This window comes from Cynara cardunculus (assembly GCF_001531365.2).
Source record: "Cynara cardunculus var. scolymus isolate 2C chromosome LG 11, CcrdV1, whole genome shotgun sequence".
In the NCBI taxonomy this organism is placed as follows: Eukaryota; Viridiplantae; Streptophyta; class Magnoliopsida; order Asterales; family Asteraceae; genus Cynara; species Cynara cardunculus.
Window position 1 is genome coordinate 13,128,451 of NC_037538.1, and position 20,155 is coordinate 13,148,605.

The 20,155-nt window shown below is 35.0% G+C and overlaps 3 protein-coding genes across 5 annotated transcripts; all 3 read left to right on the forward strand.

Moving 5' to 3' along the window:
* The first annotated feature begins 276 nt into the window (after positions 1 to 276).
* Positions 277 to 4,069, forward strand: LOC112522086 (zinc finger HIT domain-containing protein 2). Of its 2 annotated transcripts, XM_025131157.1 has the most exons (6): positions 277 to 370; positions 1,484 to 1,574; positions 1,702 to 1,774; positions 2,368 to 2,521; positions 2,830 to 2,880; positions 3,016 to 4,069. In XM_025131157.1, exons 2-6 carry the CDS (start codon positions 1,495 to 1,497, stop codon positions 3,879 to 3,881), a joined length of 1,224 nt encoding a protein of 407 aa, XP_024986925.1. In that variant the 5' UTR covers positions 277 to 370; positions 1,484 to 1,494; the 3' UTR covers positions 3,882 to 4,069. The 2 variants fall into 2 exon arrangements, with proteins under 2 accessions (XP_024986925.1, XP_024986926.1); XM_025131158.1 differs by lacking the exons at positions 277 to 370; positions 1,702 to 1,774 and having other exon boundaries at positions 1,540 to 1,574.
* Positions 4,070 to 8,294: 4,225 nt separating this feature from the next.
* LOC112521189 (plant UBX domain-containing protein 10-like) lies at positions 8,295 to 13,441 on the forward strand. The gene is made up of 4 exons (XM_025129901.1): positions 8,295 to 9,228; positions 10,586 to 10,756; positions 11,950 to 12,153; positions 12,964 to 13,441. Exons 1-4 carry the CDS (start codon positions 8,455 to 8,457, stop codon positions 13,189 to 13,191), a joined length of 1,377 nt encoding a protein of 458 aa, XP_024985669.1. The 5' UTR covers positions 8,295 to 8,454; the 3' UTR covers positions 13,192 to 13,441.
* A 3,034-nt stretch (positions 13,442 to 16,475) lies between these two features.
* Positions 16,476 to 19,910, forward strand: LOC112520700 (probable serine/threonine-protein kinase WNK10). Of its 2 annotated transcripts, XM_025129171.1 has the most exons (7): positions 16,476 to 17,088; positions 17,476 to 17,513; positions 17,668 to 17,895; positions 17,969 to 18,189; positions 18,275 to 18,432; positions 18,637 to 19,015; positions 19,103 to 19,910. In XM_025129171.1, the coding sequence occupies exons 1-7, from the start codon at positions 16,957 to 16,959 to the stop codon at positions 19,684 to 19,686; spliced, it is 1,740 nt and encodes a 579-aa protein (XP_024984939.1). In that variant the 5' UTR covers positions 16,476 to 16,956; the 3' UTR covers positions 19,687 to 19,910. The 2 variants fall into 2 exon arrangements, with proteins under 2 accessions (XP_024984939.1, XP_024984940.1); XM_025129172.1 differs by lacking the exon at positions 17,476 to 17,513 and having other exon boundaries at positions 17,014 to 17,088.
* The last annotated feature ends 245 nt before the right edge of the window (positions 19,911 to 20,155 follow it).

Here is a 20,155-nt window from a genome sequence, read left to right on the forward strand (position 1 = left end):
TCTTGGAAATAAATTTCAACTTAAAAGATTTTCAACTACTTAAAATACAGGGTACATTTTATAATAACATAAACTTACGGGCTTAAAATGAAAATGACTTAAAAATACAAGGGGTGAAGCAAAAATTAAATTTCAAAGAAGGGTTTTGCCCTTTTGGGGTTTTCTCATCTGAATGTTTCTTGATTAATCGAGAACCCTCACATATGCTCGAATCATGTCTGAATGGTTCATTTACCAGGTTATGTCCGCATCATTCAGGGGCTAGTTTGTTTCACGATTGCCTTCCTATCGTCTTCATTGCTGCTCTCTTGGCTCTCGTATCTGATTTCATCGTCGCACCCTCATCCTGTTCTGCTTTCTTGAGTAATAGGTAAACCTTCGCCCATGTTCTCTTATTTTTCATAGTCTGTAATGACATTATCTGTTGAAATTCAATACTGCTTCTCCATCCTTGCACCATATCCTGTCTTCTTGTAGGTTAGTTTTTGTTTTACTTTCACACCCATCAAGTGTTTGTGTTATTGTCTGTGTGTGCTGTAGTGTCACTGGGAGTTGTTACTGATATGGGTAAATTATATTTTGACTGTTGAGGTCAAGGACTTGCACTTTTCTGGTGCAAGATTGATATAAATTTCTTTGCAACTTAAACACCAACCACATTTATACGTTTTTTGTATATACAAGTTAAGTTTGATTGCTTTTGTTCTGTTGGGTCTTTTCTTTGAAGTGGCAAATGGGTTAGATTTCTTTCTCAATTGCATATTCATTTGCAACTTGATCTTGTGGGACTGAAGCCACACCACAGGCTGTGACAAACATAACTCTTTTGATCTCAAAGTTTCATAAGAAATCAAATGTTGCAAGTATATGTTTCTTTGAAGTATGTGGTGTACATGTAATCGTGAAAGTTTTTGTGATGTTAATAAGCTGTTTTCATCGAACTTGCGTGATTGTTGATTATAGAAGTCAAATTTATTTCTTTGATCATACAAGTTAACTTGTCGTTAAATTTAATTTGGGGATGATACATAATCTATTTCGGTGTAGATATGTTTGGACAGTTGTAAGAATATTGCTGAAGTTGAATGCTTGAATAAGTAAACATATGAACTGAATTACAATGATTGGTGCTAAGGGAACTGCACACCGACTTCCTTTTCTTATTGAATCAAATGATTCAACTTGCAATTGGGGTCTTAGCGATGGTGAGTTGATGACCTTTTGTCAAGCAGTATCTGCATGTTCATAGATGATATGTTGATGATAATCAGTACCAAGACCAAGGAGCTATCAAGGAAATCTGCATATGTATTATGTACATTTGTGTGTGTGGATTCTTGCTTTTCTGTTCTTCACTTCAAATTTGTGTTATATGTTGTCCTAATTGGTAAACTAATTCAGCCCATGACAAAGTTTTGTAAAGTTCGTGAAAAATTGAATCTTGCTCTGTGATTAACTTCTTGATTGGTTTTTTGTCTGCCAGGAAGTGCAATAATGGCGGATTCAATCATTACTTCCGAAGCAACAACCAGTTCATCCCCACTAGATCCTCCATCCCGTACTATCTGTCGTGTGTATGTTCTTCAAACCCTTCTAATTCAATTTTATACTGTATCTGCATGTTTTCAATACGTATTTTATTTTGCAACTCCATCAAATGGAATTTATGATTGTTAGTGATATTCTTGTGTTTACATGCAGATGCCAAAAACAATTTTCGCAATATACATGCCCTAGATGTAATACCCGTTATTGTTCGCTTCCATGTTACAAGGTAATCTTATCTTTACTCTCCTTGTTTTACACAAACTGGTGTCCACTTTGAGAATTGTGTTTGTTCTACATTTCCATCCAAAACAAAGATACACCAATTGAATTCTTAAATGCGAAAGGAGGTACCTTTTAGATTCATATCCATTAGAATTCGTTTGGTCATAAAGAAAAAAATGATAATTACATGGAACAATTTTCCAACTCTAAACTTAAAAACATAGATGTGAAATTTGGATTCCGTTATACAAGTTTTGGCTTTCTTAAGAAAAGTGGGCACTAGGTTATGCGTTGAGAGAGTACTGGTAATATCAATCCAGGGGTCTTCTCAGAATCAGCCGCTCTGGCTTTGCTATGTGGGGTAGAGGAAAAGTCTACCTACTTCCCACTCTCAGACCCTACTTTCGGGTGAGATATATTGGGTTGGGTTGGTTTGGTTTGGTTTGGTTCAGAGTATCGGTTATAAGCAATCATTCTTCCTTGCTTATGGAGAATTGGATCGCTCATTAAGCTGATATTGTTTTTTGTGTTTTCAATTTCATTATGGTATTGGAATCCTAAAGTTTCTGTTCGTATGGTTTTGTTTAATCGTCGCAGTCACACAGTCTCCGATGCACAGAATCGTTTATGAGAGATAATGTGATGGGGGAGATGCAGCAACTGGAACCTGGTGATGACACTAAGCAGAAAATGCTGGACATACTGAAACGATTTCATTCAGAGGAAGAGACTGATAACTTGGACGATGATGGTAAGTTATTAATTAGGGTGTTTCGCTAAAAGGCAGGACAAAATTTGTTGCATCTTTCTTGATTTGAATTTGAATCTCTTGCTTCAACTTTCCCCTTTTGCTTCTAAAAGAAATTATTGTCACTACTTATTATGTTCTTGCAATTAAGACTTGAAGCTGTGCCAGTGGATGGAAATCCTTCGTACCAGATTTTAGAAGTTTATATTTACTAGATTGTTTCAGATCCCAATTTCGAGTGGGATATACTGTACTCGTTTGGTTTGGTTTGGTTTGGTTTGGTTTTATCACTGGATTGTTTGTGATTTTAGGTTTGGCGGAGTCAGCTTTGTCCGAGGAGACCATTCAAAAGATCATGTCCGGTATGTTTGCAGATCGTTTCTTTTTATATTTTGTCTAGTTTTTTTCACAGAAACAACTTCTCTGCTCTGTGTTGGATCTAATGGGTACGTTTGGTTTTTACCCGAGGAAGTATGTGAACTTATTTGCATTTGTAGGACTTGAAATCAGCTTTGATGATTTATCCAGCGAAGAAAAGAAACATTTTCAAAGAGCCGTGGCTTCTGGAGAGCTAAGCAAATTGATTGAACCATGGGAACCATGGTGGTTAAAGCCCTCCGCTAGAACAATATCTCTCAGCCGGGAAGGAACCCAACGTGTTCAACCTATAACAAAACAGGAACCCGACTCCTCACCCCATGCCCACGAGGTTCCACCAGGTCCTGAAAACGCATTGGCTCCAATCAACAAGCTCAGCTCAACTGAACCATCCCCGCTTTTAGCTGTTCATCTTGTCGACATATTATATAGCTACTGTTTCACCCTTCGGCTATACAATGGAGATTGGGAATCAGATCCAATGGGGTCGGTCATGGTGGTTTTGACCATTTCATTCGTTTTGGGTCAAGGTGGTCAACCAGAAACGGTGTCCGAAGCCCTGTCTAACTGTTTGGAACAAACTTGCTCTCCGGCTTTCAGGCACATGGGTGGGTCACGGTTCGGGTTGGGGCTTCTTGATGATATTGTGAGCTTATTGTCTCTTGGAGGTGATGGTTTGGTTTGTGGGCTTTGTGATCTGCGTAGGATGATTAAAAGTGGTATGAGAGAAGTGAATCTCGATAAGGGACGAAACATGAAGCGAACGGAAGTAAAGCGGAAACTTACGTCTGGTGAGCGGAAGGTTTATTTTTTGATGTGTTGGGTGCATGAACAGCCACCAGAGGCTTGGTCATCGTTGGCGGCCTTGGTGGTGGCCGAGAAGAAAGCCGCCATGGATTACATAGGTGGCAATGGAAATGGTGGTGGGAGAGGCCGGAAGAAGGCTGAAACGAAGGGGAAGGTTATAATCGAAGAGGTCCAGTAAGCCACCGTGGTGGTGGTTTTATTTTTGCCCAATTTTGCAGGTTGAAAGAAGAAATATTTGATTTGGAGTTAAAACTAAAACTATCATGTAAGAAAGGGTGTGACGTTCTACCATTCGAGGGGCTTGACAATTTGTGTCTAACCTTTGCAAGGGGCATGTTGGAATCCCACATGAATTTGACTTAGGGGTTGTTTACCAAACACTTATCTGGTAAGCGTTTATCAATAAAATTCAACACTATCAGTTACTTACCGGACAAGATTTTAGTCCATCAAAAAATAGTCGTATACAACAATTTGCCCTGTAATTTGCCCTGTAAGCGCTTACCGTGGTAAGTGAGCAGTAAGAGTCGTCTTGTTTCGCTCTTACTGGGTAAGATTTTTGGTCCTTATCATATTCATCTGGTAAGCTAATGTGACTTGGTAAGTGCTTACCTGGATAAGCGTTTGGTAAACGGCCCCGCCCCTTAGACTAGCTGAGCCTTTATTATCTTATTTAGGGACCTTTGAAGAGTAATCTAAATGATCAAGTGAATGGAGTTGTAACTAAAATTATTGTCGACAAGCGTACGTGTTGCGCCTTTGGTTTGTTTGTGCCGTTGAACGATTATATCATAAGCATATGTAAACATTCTTTTAGGTCTCGTTTTGTTTATAAGATTGGATAGGATTTGGTGGGATTTATAATTCAATTTTATTTCAATCTCTGTTTCGTTTGAAAGATTGTTTGGGTCTGGAATCCCAGGATTTCATAAAAATCCCACAACCATGGAATTTAGGAATTTCATGGAACTTCTTGGTATTTTACGGGATTTCATAGGATTTGTGTGTAATAATATTTTAAAATACGTTGAAAGCATTTATTTTATAAAAATCGTTAACAAAAAAATTAATTTAATTATTTTTATAATTATTTATAATATGTTTTTATAAATTATTTACAAAAAATTGGAATTCAATTTCAATTCAAATCTATACTATATTATAAAACATTTGACAAAAACTCTAAAAAATAATTTTTTATATATGAAATACTGTTTATTGATGCATATTACTTGAAATTCAAGATTGTAAATAAATTATGCATAAGTACAACTTATAAAAGTCTTATGTTTGAATTTGTGTAACTAAGTGCGGGTAAACATAATCAAATAGAGGATAAACATATTATTTTAAAATATAAAATATAATTGGGATAATTATTGAGCTCTAACAAAATACTTAATTATTATATTTATAAAAAAATATTATTAAACCTAAATTAAGTTACTTTGTTACGATAAATTAAATTATAACAAAAAATTTGAATTAAAAAAAATACACAAATAAAAACTTGTAAATAGTTAATTTGATACTAATATTAATTTTTTTTTGCAAATTTTATATGATATTTTCAAATTTATATTTTATTTAAAAATAAAAACATTATCGCTACCACATAAAATCGTATTATATACATCGATAAAAAAATAAAACGAAACATTGAAATCAAAATGTGTCTCGATGCATTGCATGAGCATCCTTCTAGTACTACAAAACAAACACGCTCAGATTCAAAATTCTTTCAAATCCAATTTCATTCAATTTCAAACCCCTCAAAATTATTCCATTAAACCAAATGCTCCCTTAGAATTTGTTTGATTTGCAGGATCTGCTAACATTTGAATATAAATTATATTTCAGTCGTGTATTTGGTTCAAAGAGAGTTTGGATTTTAAAATCCTTTCTGTCGCCTCCATATCTTATCGATACAAATAAATTATCGAGAAAACAAACAAATATTGAACTGGATTGGGTTTGCCGATGAGAGTGAGATATGTAGATAAAAGAATTGTAGAAGGTTTTAAAATTTTAATTTAACATGAATAATACAGTTTTTTCAATTATGTTCCACCTATTCTAGTGGGATAGAGAAAAAAAATATTCCACCGAGTCCAATTCTAACTTAGGAGCCGTTTATTAAATGTTTACCCGGTAAGTGCTTACCGAACAATTTTTCTCACCGGATTAACATAGCAAGGGCCAAGAATATTACCTGGTAAGAGCGATAATTATGATGGAGAGTCTTACCCGGTAAATGAGGATGACGACTCTTATCCAGGGTAAGCTCTTACCGAGTAAATTGTTGCATAGGATACTGTTTTGATGTACTACAATCTTATCCGATAAAAATAAATTATAATGTTGATTCCTATTGGTAAACACTTACCGAGTAAGCATTTGGATAAACGGCCCATTAGTTGTCCCAACAAATATGAGATAACAATTTTTTGTTATGTCATGTCCAATATCATCCCGTATACCAAAAGCGTCGTTACAAAAATATCAAAATGATGTTTTAGAGCATTTCCAACAGACATGTCTATATATATATAGGGAAAGGTTCAAACGAGAATACCCTAATTCTATGAAAATGCGAAAACACTTATTGGCCTCCAAATTAATTAACATATAACAAAAATTAGAATAAATAAAAATAAATTAGTATTTATCCATAATTTTCTATTATCTTAGATTTATCCTTATCTCTTAAACTTTGTTATTATCATCAGAGATTTTTTTGTTGTTGATGCGTCTGTTGTCGATAATGATATGATAATATTGTGATAATTAGATGATTTTGTCATGATAAATGATAATAATGTGATAATGATTTGATAAGTTGAAGATTTTTTATGATTTGATTTTGATGTGATAATCATTTAATAATTATATGATTTTTGTTGTGATAGCGATGTGATAATGTTGTGATAATCGAAAACCAACGATGATCACGTCTACATTCATCGTTCTGTTTGTTAATTATGTGATTTTGCTGTGATGATAATGTGATAGTTATTTGATATCAGGTAACATATTATCTGTATGTGATTATAGAGATAAGGATGTCAGTGATTATAGAGACAAGGATGTCACCAAAATTACAGATCAATACGAAATAACATGATTATCCTTAATTAAATAATTTATTTTCTTTAAATTTTAATTATGGGTTAAATAATTTTGAGGCCCATAAATGTTCTCACATTCTCGTAAAACATGAGTATTGTCGTTTGAACCTCCACACACACACACATATATATATATATGGAAAAAAATACTTAGTAATCATTCACCTGCATGGGTATACACATGTACATACAAGTAATTTAAGTTGTTTCTTGATTTTTATGCATGTTATGCATAAGTGCATACTGGTCAAATTGCTTACAAATTACTTGTATGCATATGTGTACATACCATCCAGATAAAAGGTTACCAGGATATTACTCAGTTGTTCATTTTTTTGCGGTTTCCCCTTAACCTGACCTTATATGTTCATATTTAGGGATTTCTTCATTCTTTCTCTATTTCAGAGGATGGTTTAGCATAACTATTGGACAAACTTTTTTCAAATCATACCAAAGAGTTTTTGGCCTAGTGGTTTCGTAGCAGTTGACCTAGGAGATTAGGAGTTCAAACTTCACCATAGATGAGAATAGTATATAAGTTTATTTGTTGCATTTGACGTATATAAATATTATATACTTAAAAAAAACTTTTTCCAAATCATCAAAAATTCTAAAATAACAAAGCCATTGGAGATGCTCTTAAATTTATTACGTATTACACTGATCATCTTTGCTCCCTATGAGATAAAACTCATGCCTTATAGAAAGACAGAGATTCAACGACATGGACCATAGACGAGATAAAAAAGGACATCATAGAATCGGTGGTATGGCCGTTTGGGCCCCGATTAGTCCTACTACTTGACCGGTCAAAAACCGTTTTTGAAGGTCCAAAACAAAAACAATAACTAGCTTTTTACAAAAATAAATAGAACAATACAAAACCTAACTGGTTTAGATTACCAATATCATATCAGTTCTAGTTTTCGCCCCAAAGACTATTCAGTCATTAAAAACATTGAATTTTCTTTTGTATCATTCAAACCGGACCATAAAAGCCCGAACCAAAAATTGATTATTATGCCTTGGGGTTCTTTTATAGGTTATTTGTTCGAGTCTGATCATTAAATGATTTTCCTAAAACTTCTTCAAGGCCCCTGTGTTTAGGGGGTGTTTGAGATTGCTTATAAAAACAAATTATTGACTTATTCTGGTGTGGTACCGGTAATAAACACTTTTGAGTGTTTGGATAAACAATTACAGAAGTTTTTGAAAAAGTTAAACCCTTCTAACTTATAATAAGTTGATAAATATTTTTATAAAAAAATATAAATTATTTCAAATAAATAATCCCAAAAACGAGTCACTTACGAACTGACATTAGAAAAGAAAATAAGTAATTAGTTATTGTGCAGAGAGATCCAAGATTTTCTCGATTTGAATAGTTGTTGGTGTGGAGATATTTTGGTATGTTTTCAATAATTTTACTTAAAAAGGTAGTGTCTGTGTCGTCATTTGGGTTCGAGCAATTCCCAAAACACCAAACCCTTTGTCAAGAAAATCACCATCCCTCTTCTCTTCTTTGTTTCTCAAACCCTAATTCCATCGTTTCTTCATTGATCTTTCGTAAACTTTATATTTGTATACAGATTGATTGAACCTATATAGATACGAGACTGAGAGATGAGTGGTTCGGCTGATAAATTAGCTCACTTTCAAGCAATTACAGGTCTCCAAGACGCCGATTTGTGCACCGAGATCCTTTCTGCTCATGGGTGGGACCTTCAACAAGCTATCTCTAGTATTACTTCAACATCAGATTCCGATCACGCCACTTCCGCTACCGACAATATCGCAGCCGACAGATTTGAACAATCAGGATTTGTTGCCGCCGAGGGTGCAGGTCCACCAGGTTTAGCATGGAAACTCATCTCGCTTCCCGTTTCCATCGTTTCTGGAAGCCTAGGGTTAGTTTCCGGTGCTGTTGGGCTTGGTTTATGGGCGGTTGGTGGTGTTCTCTCTTATTCCCTAAGCATGATCGGGTTGACTAATTCCGGACGTAATGACGGATCGCCCTCGACTCCTTTAGTTTCTCTGTCAACGGCAGCATCAGAGGCGATGGATTTTGTGTCCAAGTTCGAGGGTGAGTATGGAGATAGACATCCGGATTTTGTTTYCGAGGGTTTTATGGACGCGTTACAGCGGTCGCGGCATGAGTTCAAGCTGTTATTTGTGTACTTGCACTCGCCAGATCATCCTGATACACCATCCTTCTGTGAGGACACTCTGTGTTCCGAGGTTTTGTCAGCGTTTGTAAATGAGAACTTTGTCGTTTGGGGTGGAAATATCAGGGCAAGTGAAGGGTTTAAGATGAGTAACAGCTTGAAGGCTTCCAGGTTTCCTTTCTGTGCTGTTGTTATGGCAGCTACTAATCAGAGAATTGCTTTGCTCCAGCAGGTATCTAACCTATCTTAGGACTCTTAAGTAGACCAATAAAATGTTCTCTTTTTTGGAGTTTGAAGAGTGTTAAACCATTAGAATAAACCAGTGCTTACCCAAACTAAAATCAGCATTTATTCCAACTAATGGTGTTTCATATGTCAATATAGGATAGATGCACCAATTTGAGTTGAGTGGTGTATCAAGATTCAAGAAATTCATTGTTCTTCTATGAGAAGTACCTTGTTTATCAAATTAACACGGAATAACAAACTTTTAAGCTGAAATTTCTTTGTGCTTTTCTTTTATAGCAACAGCTGTATGCCATATACTTGCTGACTTCCCTAATTTGACGTATGATGTAGTCTAACTTATATAGTGTATCAGTGTTCACTAGGACCTTGAGTTATCAAGCATTTTGAATAGATATGATGGTTGGTTTTATGCAATTTGAACGAGTATGATTCTCTGTGTCTAATTTGGGTAGTTGCAATTTCAAGAGTTAATGGATTATCATGTATACCATTGTACTCGGAGCAATGTGGAAAGCAAAGGTATGTCATATTTTTGCTTGTTCTTATCATTAAGTGCTCTTATTGGTATTAGAAATCTGCCATTAACTTTTGTGTGATTGTGAACCTTCAGTCCTCAAGTATCTGCTGCTTATCTTGTGAACATAGAAGACTATTGTGTCTCAATAGTCATTAACTTATGTACAAATAAGTTTACCATAGGCATGACTTTCATTTTTCTAAAAGTTTAGAATGTGACAGTTCACATATCATGTTCATGGCAGTCAATGTTATAAGACAGGTTGAGGATAATCTTTTAGATGGGATAGCTCTAAACAATAGAAATTGGACTATAACTTTTTTACTAGGAAATTGGTGTTTGGAATATTTTAGGTGTTGTTTGCTCAAGTTATTATTGGACTGAAAGCTTTGGCATGGGCTTTAGGTGTAAAAACTAATGCATTAGCGAGGCAACATCGTTATGCATATTGGTCTTATCAGGCAGACAGGTACAAGGTACACCAAGTAACTAAAAATACTGTGGGGATTTCTGTCTTTGTTGACTAGCACTAGTGTACCATCCATAAGATAAATTAAATAGTGCCTGGGTCTTGTTTATTTTATGATTTTCATCCTCAGACACTTACATTTCTAGTGTTATTCATTGATTTAAGTTCCTGCACACAAAGTACCTCAAGGAGTGAAAGGTAGAGATCTCCTAATTTTCTTCCATCCATGCATATTATGTAATGGCCTTCCTGGAGCCTATCCAATCTTTAAACTTTGTGAATGTATTTTTGTATTTTACAAGTGTAACAATGTATATCATTTGTGTAATTAGTATGTTATTTTATTTATTGTAGGTTGAGGGACCTAAATCACCTGAAGAAATGCTTACAGTGTTGCAGAGGGTTCTTGAAGAAAGTGCCCCAGTTCTTGTAACAGCACGGCTTGATGCTGAGGAACGTCGAAATAACATACGACTGAGGGAAGAACAAGATGCTGCATATCAAGCTGCACTTGAAGCTGATCAAGTATGTTCTGATTCTATTTTTTGTATTGTCATTTGATGGTTAGGACCTAGTTAATGAGCATGCAGCTGCAAATGCTTAAACACCGAACAGTAGAATCTGAACGGTCCCACAAGATGAATAGCATTTGTTGAAGCAAAGCCACATACAGTCCCTATTTACGTCTACCTGGAAGCATTTAACTTCACCCTTCCTTTGCTTTAACCTGGGACATATAAGTGAGAAGCATTGGAGCCGTTAACACCTTCATTTACACTTTTAAGCTGGGGATGTAAATTTAAAAGCTGGAAAATGAGCTGGATACAAATAAGCACCAATGATGAGTAGATGATGAAAAGACATAAATCTACATATATTTAATATATCTGTCATATGTGTATGTATCATTGGGGTGGCTGGGTGAAAGAACATAGCAGATACGTGAATGCGGAGATAAAGAGGTGACTCATAATGAGGGTTAGTACGAGAAACGATGATATACAGGAGAAAATTATGACAACACTGGTCGAAAAATATGCCGAGTGAAGACCGTATGAGTTGGTTCGGTAATATCAACGTTGACCTTGAGATGCAAAAGTTTGGTTGAGGAGATTAGTACCAAGAGGTTTTGTGGTGCAAACTAGCTAGTAAGTTAATTGTTGACTAATAAAGTAGTTGTTGGTTGATAAGCTAGCTGATAAACTAGTCATGTTTGGTAAAAACTAACTGATAAACTAGACCACAATGTATAGTGACCTAAAATTGCATGTTGAGAAAGTAATTGGAAAAATATAAGGGATGTAATTGTTAAAAGCCACTTGGAAGTAACTTTTCAAAAGGTTACTATTATGGCTAACCAAACGGAGATTTTTTCAATAAGCTCATAAATAATTTACCTTATAGCTGCCAAAGATGGCCTTCTTAGGAGAGGCAGAAGTCAGCCAAGATTAACATGGGGGAAAGTAGTAGAATGATGTTTGAGTGAGTGGACAATACCAAAGGAGATGGTCTTAGATTGGAGCGTGTAGAAGGACACTTTTCATGTCTTGAGGTCCACCTATTTATGACGTTTATTGGGTTTCACCTCATAGTTCTGCTGCGTACGTTTTTGGCATGGCTTCAACTAGTTTGGGATAAAAGGCTTTTTGTTTATGGTGATTGAAGGAGTTTACAACCATATGCTTTGACTGCTTAACTTTATTTTTATGCTGAATCAGGCCAGGGAACGACAGAGGAGGGAAGAGCAAGAACGACTAGAAAGGGAAGCTGCTGAAGCTGAAAGGAAGCAAAAGGAAGAAGAAGAGGCTCGTGAAAGAGCGGCACGTGAAGCTGCTGAAAGAGAAGCTGCATTAATTAAACTGCGTGAGGAAAAATCACTTTCTTTGGGCCCTGAACCTGAAAAGGGACCTGATGTTACACAGGTATTCCCTGCTCGTCATCTTAACTTCATTTTTAATGCTAATACATGTTCTATTTGTATAGGTCTGAATCTTTTCTTGAGAAAAATATAACTTTCAAATAAAGTGCAATAGCTTCAGTGAGAATTCTTAATAACTTACATAGCCAGCGAACAAAAAGCCTTATAATGGTAGGGACTTCAGTATATTAAAATATATTGGTTTACTAAGCATGAAAAGTTGTTCCTTTATCTCTTATATACTGAAATATACATCCAGTATGACATAACAAAAATCTCAAATCTATTTCCTGTTGATTTTGGAAACCCCATGAAATGAAAATTTAAAGTAAGACATGATATGTTATGATAATTATTTGTTCATCACCAACCAATCTGGAGAGAGAGAAGACAATGTAAATTGTTATATGTCTAATTTTGGTTTTTGAGGATAAATCTGGAGGTGTGTATCATTATGGAACATAAAAAGCATAGCCAGCAGCTAACGACAAATTTAGGGAGATACAGGAACTCCAACGAAGAGGATGTCCTGGCAGCCAACTAAATGGTAAAAATAGGCCAAAACATCATTTCCAAAAAGGATAATCAGTGATTCACAGCTTTTGATTTTTGAACATATTGGAGTTGATACTTGACTATTTTTATATGAATATGATTGTTGAAGAACAAGAAGTCTTCAATTCGAAACTAGTTGGGCCATGCTAAAACCAAAACCATGAGAAATTACTGAAGGAGAAATCTGGAAACATGGACTTTAAAATGTACTCGAGTTTGGATGTTCATAAATTTATAATTGTATTGAACTTGATGGTAGGTATTGGTTCGGCTACCAAATGGAGAACGAAAGGGAAGGAGGTTCCATTGTAGTGCAACAATACAATCTCTATACGACTTTGTTGATTCTTCAGGTATCTTGGAAATGGGAAGCTACACTCTCGTCACCAATTTTCCTCGTGTTCTGTATGGTCCGGAGAAACTCTGTTTAACACTGAAAGAAGTTGGATTACATCCTCAAGCCAGTCTTTTTGTGGAGCAGAAATGATAGAGGTGAACAGAAGTTCAGTTTCCGTGGTATAGGATTTTGTTTTTGTCGTTAATCAAGTCTTCTATCTAACCTTGATGAGCGAAGAAGACCAATTCTGTGGTTAGGACCAAGTTGTCATCAAATATTCATTGTTAACGATGTAATATTATGCAGATTAGTGTTAGTCTGGATATGTATTGACCTAGTAAATAAACCAGACCCACAAACAGAATGCTTTGTTCATTTTATGAGATAACGGCTATATCCCTTAACTAGTTTGTTTTAGGTATTTCATCTTCCTGCATCTGGGATAATTTCTGAACATGGTCTGCAAGTATAGGGATCAAATCTGTAAATTAGTCTCGAAACTTAATACTACTGGTAAACCGGACTAATTTACAAATTTAGTTATTGTACTTGCGGACTTGTGTTCAGAAATTTCTTTTCTTTTCACTTTTTGATTGTTACTTTACTTGTGAAGGTAGTGGCGTTTTAGAATTTTTAGGAGAAAATGGATAAAAGGTTAATTTTTTCGGCTGAAATTGCTATTTTTGTTAATTTCTCATATCGAAACAAAACCTCAAATATTAAGTTATATTTTTAAATCAGAATACGAATGTGTTTGAAATATAAATATATGCAGTTAAAATCTTATTTTCATTTTATGTTTTGTGATGCGATATGACCTTAGAGCATCATATACGATAACAAGGGCAAACCTAACCGGTTAAGGCCTGACCGATTATGCCGAAAGTGTAACCGGTTAACATGTTCAAAATATCAGTCGGGTCTCCGAGCCTTGGGTAACCATTCATGTGATGGGCCTTGAGTTGTGTTCTCAGGTATTGTTTTACGAAGGAAAAGAGGGGAAATGGGAGGAAAGTAGGAAAGAGAAAAAAAATATCTTCTGTTCTCAAAGCTTTTTTTTAAAGAGGAAACGGAAATAAAACAATATTTGTTTTCCTTCCAAAATTTTCATTCCAAAAATGGAAGGGATGGGAAGAAAATAAAAGGAAAAAATTAAAACAATCAAAAATATTTACAAAATTACATGTATAGTCATTAATTACATTCTATCATAAAATAAATAAGGATATATTTGTAAAAAAAATATTTTTTTTCCTTTTCCCATGAAATTTTAAATTAATTCCTTTTCAATTTCTATTTATTTTAAGAATGCAAATAAAAAGAATTTTCCATTCGAGTTTTATATAAACAAGTCAAACAATGTTCAACCTCTCAATCTCGCAAACGTTTTTACGTTCAATAATCTTGTTTTAAGATAATTTAAAATTGAAAAATGGCTCTTAAGCGGGATCTCCATTTTCCTACGTCTACGGTTAACGCCCCTACCAATCTTGTTATCAAAGCAATTTAAGTATAACTGAAAACTCTAATTTAACAACAATTCGATCTGCGGTTATGTTTATCGTAAAAGAAGAGCAAGATTTAAACATCGTAATACGCTGTTCATGACCGTGGGAAATTTCATCTTAAAACGTCACATTGCAAAACTTTATTTGTTTATTTATTGGTTCATATACTTGGATTTGGTTTTATATTTCATAAAAATGTACATGTGTAAAAAAAATTATATCAGATTATTAATTTCGACTACAAACTTCTCTATCAAAATTCAAATCCAGTCGTCAATATTGAACGTCAACACATACCCATTTCAATTATCATAACGAATTTGCTATTTATAGAAATGACATGTTCGTCGAACGACATCCCGAAACGTTACGTTTTCGAGAACTTATATTTATATTAAAATATAAAATAAAAAAAACATTATTTTATTTATGTTTCATTATAAAATAAAGTGAATTGGATGGTATTTGCTTTTGGCCTATTTGCGCCGCCGCAAACCCCCACGAATCACGGATGTACTATTCCTTTGATGACGAGAAAGGTATTGTTACACAAACTCCCCTTTAAGTTTACTTCAATTTCATAAATTACCCTTTTACTTCTAAATGTAACAAAAAAGACCACACTTCTATTATTTACTTTCATTCTTCGTTTTTGAATTTATGGTTTTTGTTTTTCTGTCTTTTAAAACCAAGTTACCTTTTGCTACACTCTGTCGTTTGAAATAGAATACAACTCTGTAATTATATTCGTTTGGTTTGTTTCTTTTAGTATACCTATTGGTGATAGCTGATATTTATCTCAACTACCGTAATTACTTGTGTTTTGCTATCCTGTTGCTCTTTATCACTCACAACCATGTTAAAAATCTAACAGATGTTTGTCTTACTACTGGATGTTTATTTACTTGACATTTTCTGAATTTTTGAGTACCAATCACATTTATGAGTTCTGATTTGTAGAATTACTTTCCTATCTGTGCATCTTCATACTTGTATTTTTTTGTTTAATTATATAATTTTTCTATTATCTCCAAATAAAACATGGTCAATTTTTTTGAGACCGTACTTAAATGCAAGGTTTTACAGAATATCAAGGGTTAATTTTAATTTCAAGAACTTGTAGGCACTTTTGAAAAATAAGACTAAACCATGGGGTGGTTTAAGCACAAAATCATCATAAAATTATGACCGTACCTTTTTAGCTTTATCCGGTTAATTAATTTTGGCGTGGTTTTAATTTACAAAAACCATCCCTACATTATCAAATAACACATTGATTTCTTTCAATAACAATTTTTTTTGCAATATTAGTAAAAAACAATCACATTTTCCATCAATTTAGTCGAGATGTATGATGACGTCACTGGAGCTCCATTAAATGTAACGTGTGCAAAAACATACAACCGTAATAAAGAATAGTATTGAATCCAATGAGGAATAAAAATCCTCTTGTGACCACGAATGTACAAATGCGATGACTCCGGACTATCTGCAAAGCAGGTAGTCGTCTTGAGATTAGTCAGCTCTCATAACAGGTTGGATATCCAGGTTAATAAAAATAAAGAATAGTATTGTCTTTATATTCAAATTTATACTTTTATGTTCTTTTTATACATTAAACAAAAATAATAATATAATAACTGAAGTTGAATTCTATTAGAAACCTACAAAAAATAAATCCCTCCAAGAAGCTTTTATGCCAAGTTGTTTTCTACGTCCCTCGATTTAAGTTTAATTATGACCAAAATGTTATAAGAACAACTATTTTGAAACAAAAATACAAAGAAATAAAGTAATTGGATATAACATGAAGATTGTGCAATAGATGAGGGACTAGTTATGTAAGTTGGTTCCTTAGAAAAGGCAGGTTTATTTTGTTGAAGATTAGAAAGATGGTTTCATCGTAGGATTGTAATTAGGGTTTTGTAAATCTGTCAATGCTTGCCTCCCGATTTTCAAACATTGCTTCCTTTCGATTCCTACTAGTCGCTACACGATCTAAAATCCTGCTTCTCCGTCCTTCATAGGGGGGGCTTGGTTTCTGGGTTTTTGGTTCCCTTAATTCTTGCCCCCATCGTCTTGCTTGCATTTAAAGCAATTGCGTCACATATGTATATATGCATGATTGGGGATCTGAAGATTGCGAGTTATGGATAGGGTAATTGGACAACAAGTACGTACGGTCGATAGAATTTTGATTCTTTCGAATAATTCACACACATTATTGCCGATGAGTTTTGCTGGAAATTACTTCAGGATCCGATCATCCATCGATTCTTTTTCCGTTGCTTGTGAAGCGTTTTCTGAACGTTGTCAACTCTAGGGTTTCCATTCGTTTTTCTTTCCTTCGTAGCTTCTTTTGTCCTCTACGTTATTCGGATCCGTCGCCTTGTAATTGTTGGTACTAATGGCTTCTGAAGTGGGGTTATTGGGGCCTGAGAATGATTTGCTTGCGAAATTGAAACTGAGTTCGAAAGTAAGACCAGAGCTTGAGGATGCTGATGCTGTAGAAAGATGCCCTAACGATCGTTACATCCGGGTAAGTTCAAACTTCAATGTATACTATTCCAATATCTGTTGCGAAACAGTTATCTTTAAGGGAAAAAATATTCATCATCTGACGTTTATATAGCTATGTTGCTTGCATTGTTATTATAAAGATACCCCTCCTGCAGAGTAAGATCGGAGTCTTACATATGATATCACTAGATTTGAAGGAACATAATAAGCCTTAAGACGATAATTCTGCTTAAATTGATTTTTGTATGGTTATGTTGCAGTGTATTTATATACATTGGTCTTTTAAAAAATACGATGTTTCATCAGCATTGCACATATATCAACTAGTATAGATTTTACTGTTTGGTTTATTGGCCCTAGTCATGTTCTTACTGGTTTCTTAGTTCTTTCTGTTTCTTTTCTTCAGTATAATGAAATGCTGGGGAGAGGAGCATTCAAGACTGTGTATGCTTTCTGCACTTGCACCCTATTTCCCTATTTTTAAATTTGTATATTTTAGTTGTATATATAACTTTATTTTACTGATTTAAGCTTATACGAGATCGTTGTTTTTACATAAGATGGATACTTATTTATGCTCTTTTTTTGGTATGGACAGATATAAGGGATTTGATGAAGTTGAAGGAATTGAAATTGCTTGGAACCAAGTGAGATTAGATGATGCTATGCAATCTCCAGAACATCTGGAGAGGGTTTATTCTGAGGTTCACTTATTGAGGACATTGAAGCATGAGAACATAATCAAGTCATATGTTTCTTGGGTGGATGATGAGAAGAAAACCATTAACATGATCACCGAATTATTCACCTCTGGGAGTTTGAGACAGTACGTCCCTGTTATTACTCCTGTAATTAAATTCCGTTGGAATAAAGTTTAAACCATCTGCATTTGTATTTAGATACCGCAAGAAGCATAAGAGTGTTGATTTGAAGGCTATCAAGAATTGGGCCAGGCAGATCCTTCGAGGCTTGGCTTATCTCCACAGTCATGACCCGCCTATTATTCATAGAGATTTGAAATGCGACAACATATTTGTCAACGGAAATCACGGAGAAGTGAAAATCGGAGATCTGGGATTAGCAACTCTGATGCTGCGTCCCACTGCCAAAAGTTTGATTGGTAATTCATTTAGATGCATTTGGAAGTGTTATAGCTTTGATTAATCATAATCTAGCAGAACTTGAATCGGTTCATTGGATTGCAGGAACCCCTGAATTCATGGCTCCAGAGCTTTATGAAGAGGAATATAACGAACTTGTCGACATATATTCATTTGGCATGTGTATATTAGAGTTAATTACTTGTGAATATCCGTATAGTGAATGCAGAAATCAAGCACAAATATATAAGAAGGTTACTTCAGTAAGTTTCCTGACCGTTAACTACCTTCTATTACTTAAGTGCTGTTCTTTTGAAGAGGTGTTTTTACTCTGAAGACTTATTTCACTTCTTATCGATAAGAAGTGGTGCTGAAGTAATTGTAACACTGTTTTTGTAAACTGATAAATGTCTGAATTGTATTATGCCACAATGTTGATGTGTGTTCTTGGTCTTGCCTTGTTGCAGGGTATAAAGCCCGCTGGTCTTTCGAAAGTAAAAGACCCACAAGTCAAGCAATTCATAGAGAAGTGTTTGGTTCCGGTGTCTCAAAGATTGCCTGCACGAGAGCTTCTTAAAGATCCATTTCTTGCCTTAGAAAGTACAAAGGAGCGTGTATCTGAGCCCAAATCCATCCTGCCAAAGCTCAACTTATGTCCCATGGACATAGACTGTAATGACAATAAGATGTCATCTGGTAGCTCCTGTGTGAGGAGCAACAATAGCAGCCCCCGTTTTCCATCAATTGAAATCCAGTGTGTCAATGAGAGAAACGAAATCAGACTGAAAGGGGAGAAGGATCAAGAAAATTCAATCTTGCTATCCTTGAAGATAGCTGATTATACTGGTAAGAACTTTGTTTCTATGTAAACCTGTTCTTTATTATTTGTTCTATTGCTCTTCTTGTTCCAATTCCATTGTTTTGTTTTAACAGGTCAAGTGAGGAACATTAAATTCACATTTTATGTGGACATTGATACTGTGCACTCAATAGCTCTTGAGATGGTTGAACAACTTGACCTGTTGCACGAAGATGTTGCTGTCATAGCACAGCTGATTGATGATATGATCATGAAATTTGTGCCAGCTTGGAAACCTTCATTTGTGAAATCTAATTCTAGTGGAGGATCTACTTCAACTGAAGGTTCTATAATGGCTCAAAATGGGCAATTTGCATTGGTTTCATCAGCAAAGGTTCTAGGAAAGGAATTGGCAGAAGCAAAGAATCATGGCTGCAAAGGGTCAGACAATTCATCATCTACATATTCTGGTGATTGGATGAAGAGCTCAGGAGCCTCTTCCAATGATTCTTGCAACAAAAACATGTCTAATGATTCTTCCTCGTGTCTAAATCTTGAAAAAGGTGAGAAAGATGTGTCCGAAGATTTGAAGCTAGAGCTTGATGCAATTGATGCTCAATACCGCCAATGGTGTAGCGAACTTCAGAAGTTTAGAGAAGCAGCAATTGAAAACGCTAAGAAGAGATGGGTCTCAAAGAAGAAGGTGCCGGTTTTCTGACTGAGTGTAAAGCTTAGCTGCTAAGATTTGAATCATTTTTTCGTTGTAGTTCTGTTTTTTGAGTCGCGGTTGTTCTTAACTTGGCTGTTCAGTTTTTTCTTTCATTTCACCTGTTCTATTTTTCTTTTGTTTCACCTTTTGAATTTAGATGATTGTCTTAGAATTTGTGTATGCTGAATTCATTTGCCCATAATTGATTTAATCTTGAATTCCAAATTTTTGAACATCGTTCCTTGTGTCTTTGTGTTTGTTGCTTGATGTGGCAAGAAATGAATATGGATCCCACATCTGATAGAAGGTGCTTTCTGGTTGATACATTTCCATTAGAGCATAAGACTGGTAAGGTCTTTGCACATCTTTATCATCCAGATTTTACCCCTTTACCTGGGTTTGTCTGGTTTAGTGATAAAGTCTGTGTACATTTTTTCCACCTGACTTTACCTCTTTACCTTTTAGTGGGATATATTGG

Bases quoted from the DNA above. Each gene is read 5' to 3' on its own strand.
- LOC112522086 (XM_025131157.1), top strand. From the start codon at position 1,495: ATGGCGGATTCAATCATTACTTCCGAAGCAACAACCAGTTCATCCCCA. The intron at 1,775-2,367 runs GTAATCTTATCT...TAATCGTCGCAG, and splicing joins GTTCGCTTCCATGTTACAAG to TCACACAGTCTCCGATGCAC. The intron at 2,522-2,829 runs GTAAGTTATTAA...TTGTGATTTTAG, and splicing joins TGATAACTTGGACGATGATG to GTTTGGCGGAGTCAGCTTTG.
- LOC112520700 (XM_025129171.1), top strand. From the start codon at position 16,957: ATGGCTTCTGAAGTGGGGTTATTGGGGCCTGAGAATGATTTGCTTGCG. The intron at 17,514-17,667 runs GTATGCTTTCTG...TGGTATGGACAG, and splicing joins AGAGGAGCATTCAAGACTGT to ATATAAGGGATTTGATGAAG. The intron at 18,433-18,636 runs GTAAGTTTCCTG...GCCTTGTTGCAG, and splicing joins TATATAAGAAGGTTACTTCA to GGTATAAAGCCCGCTGGTCT.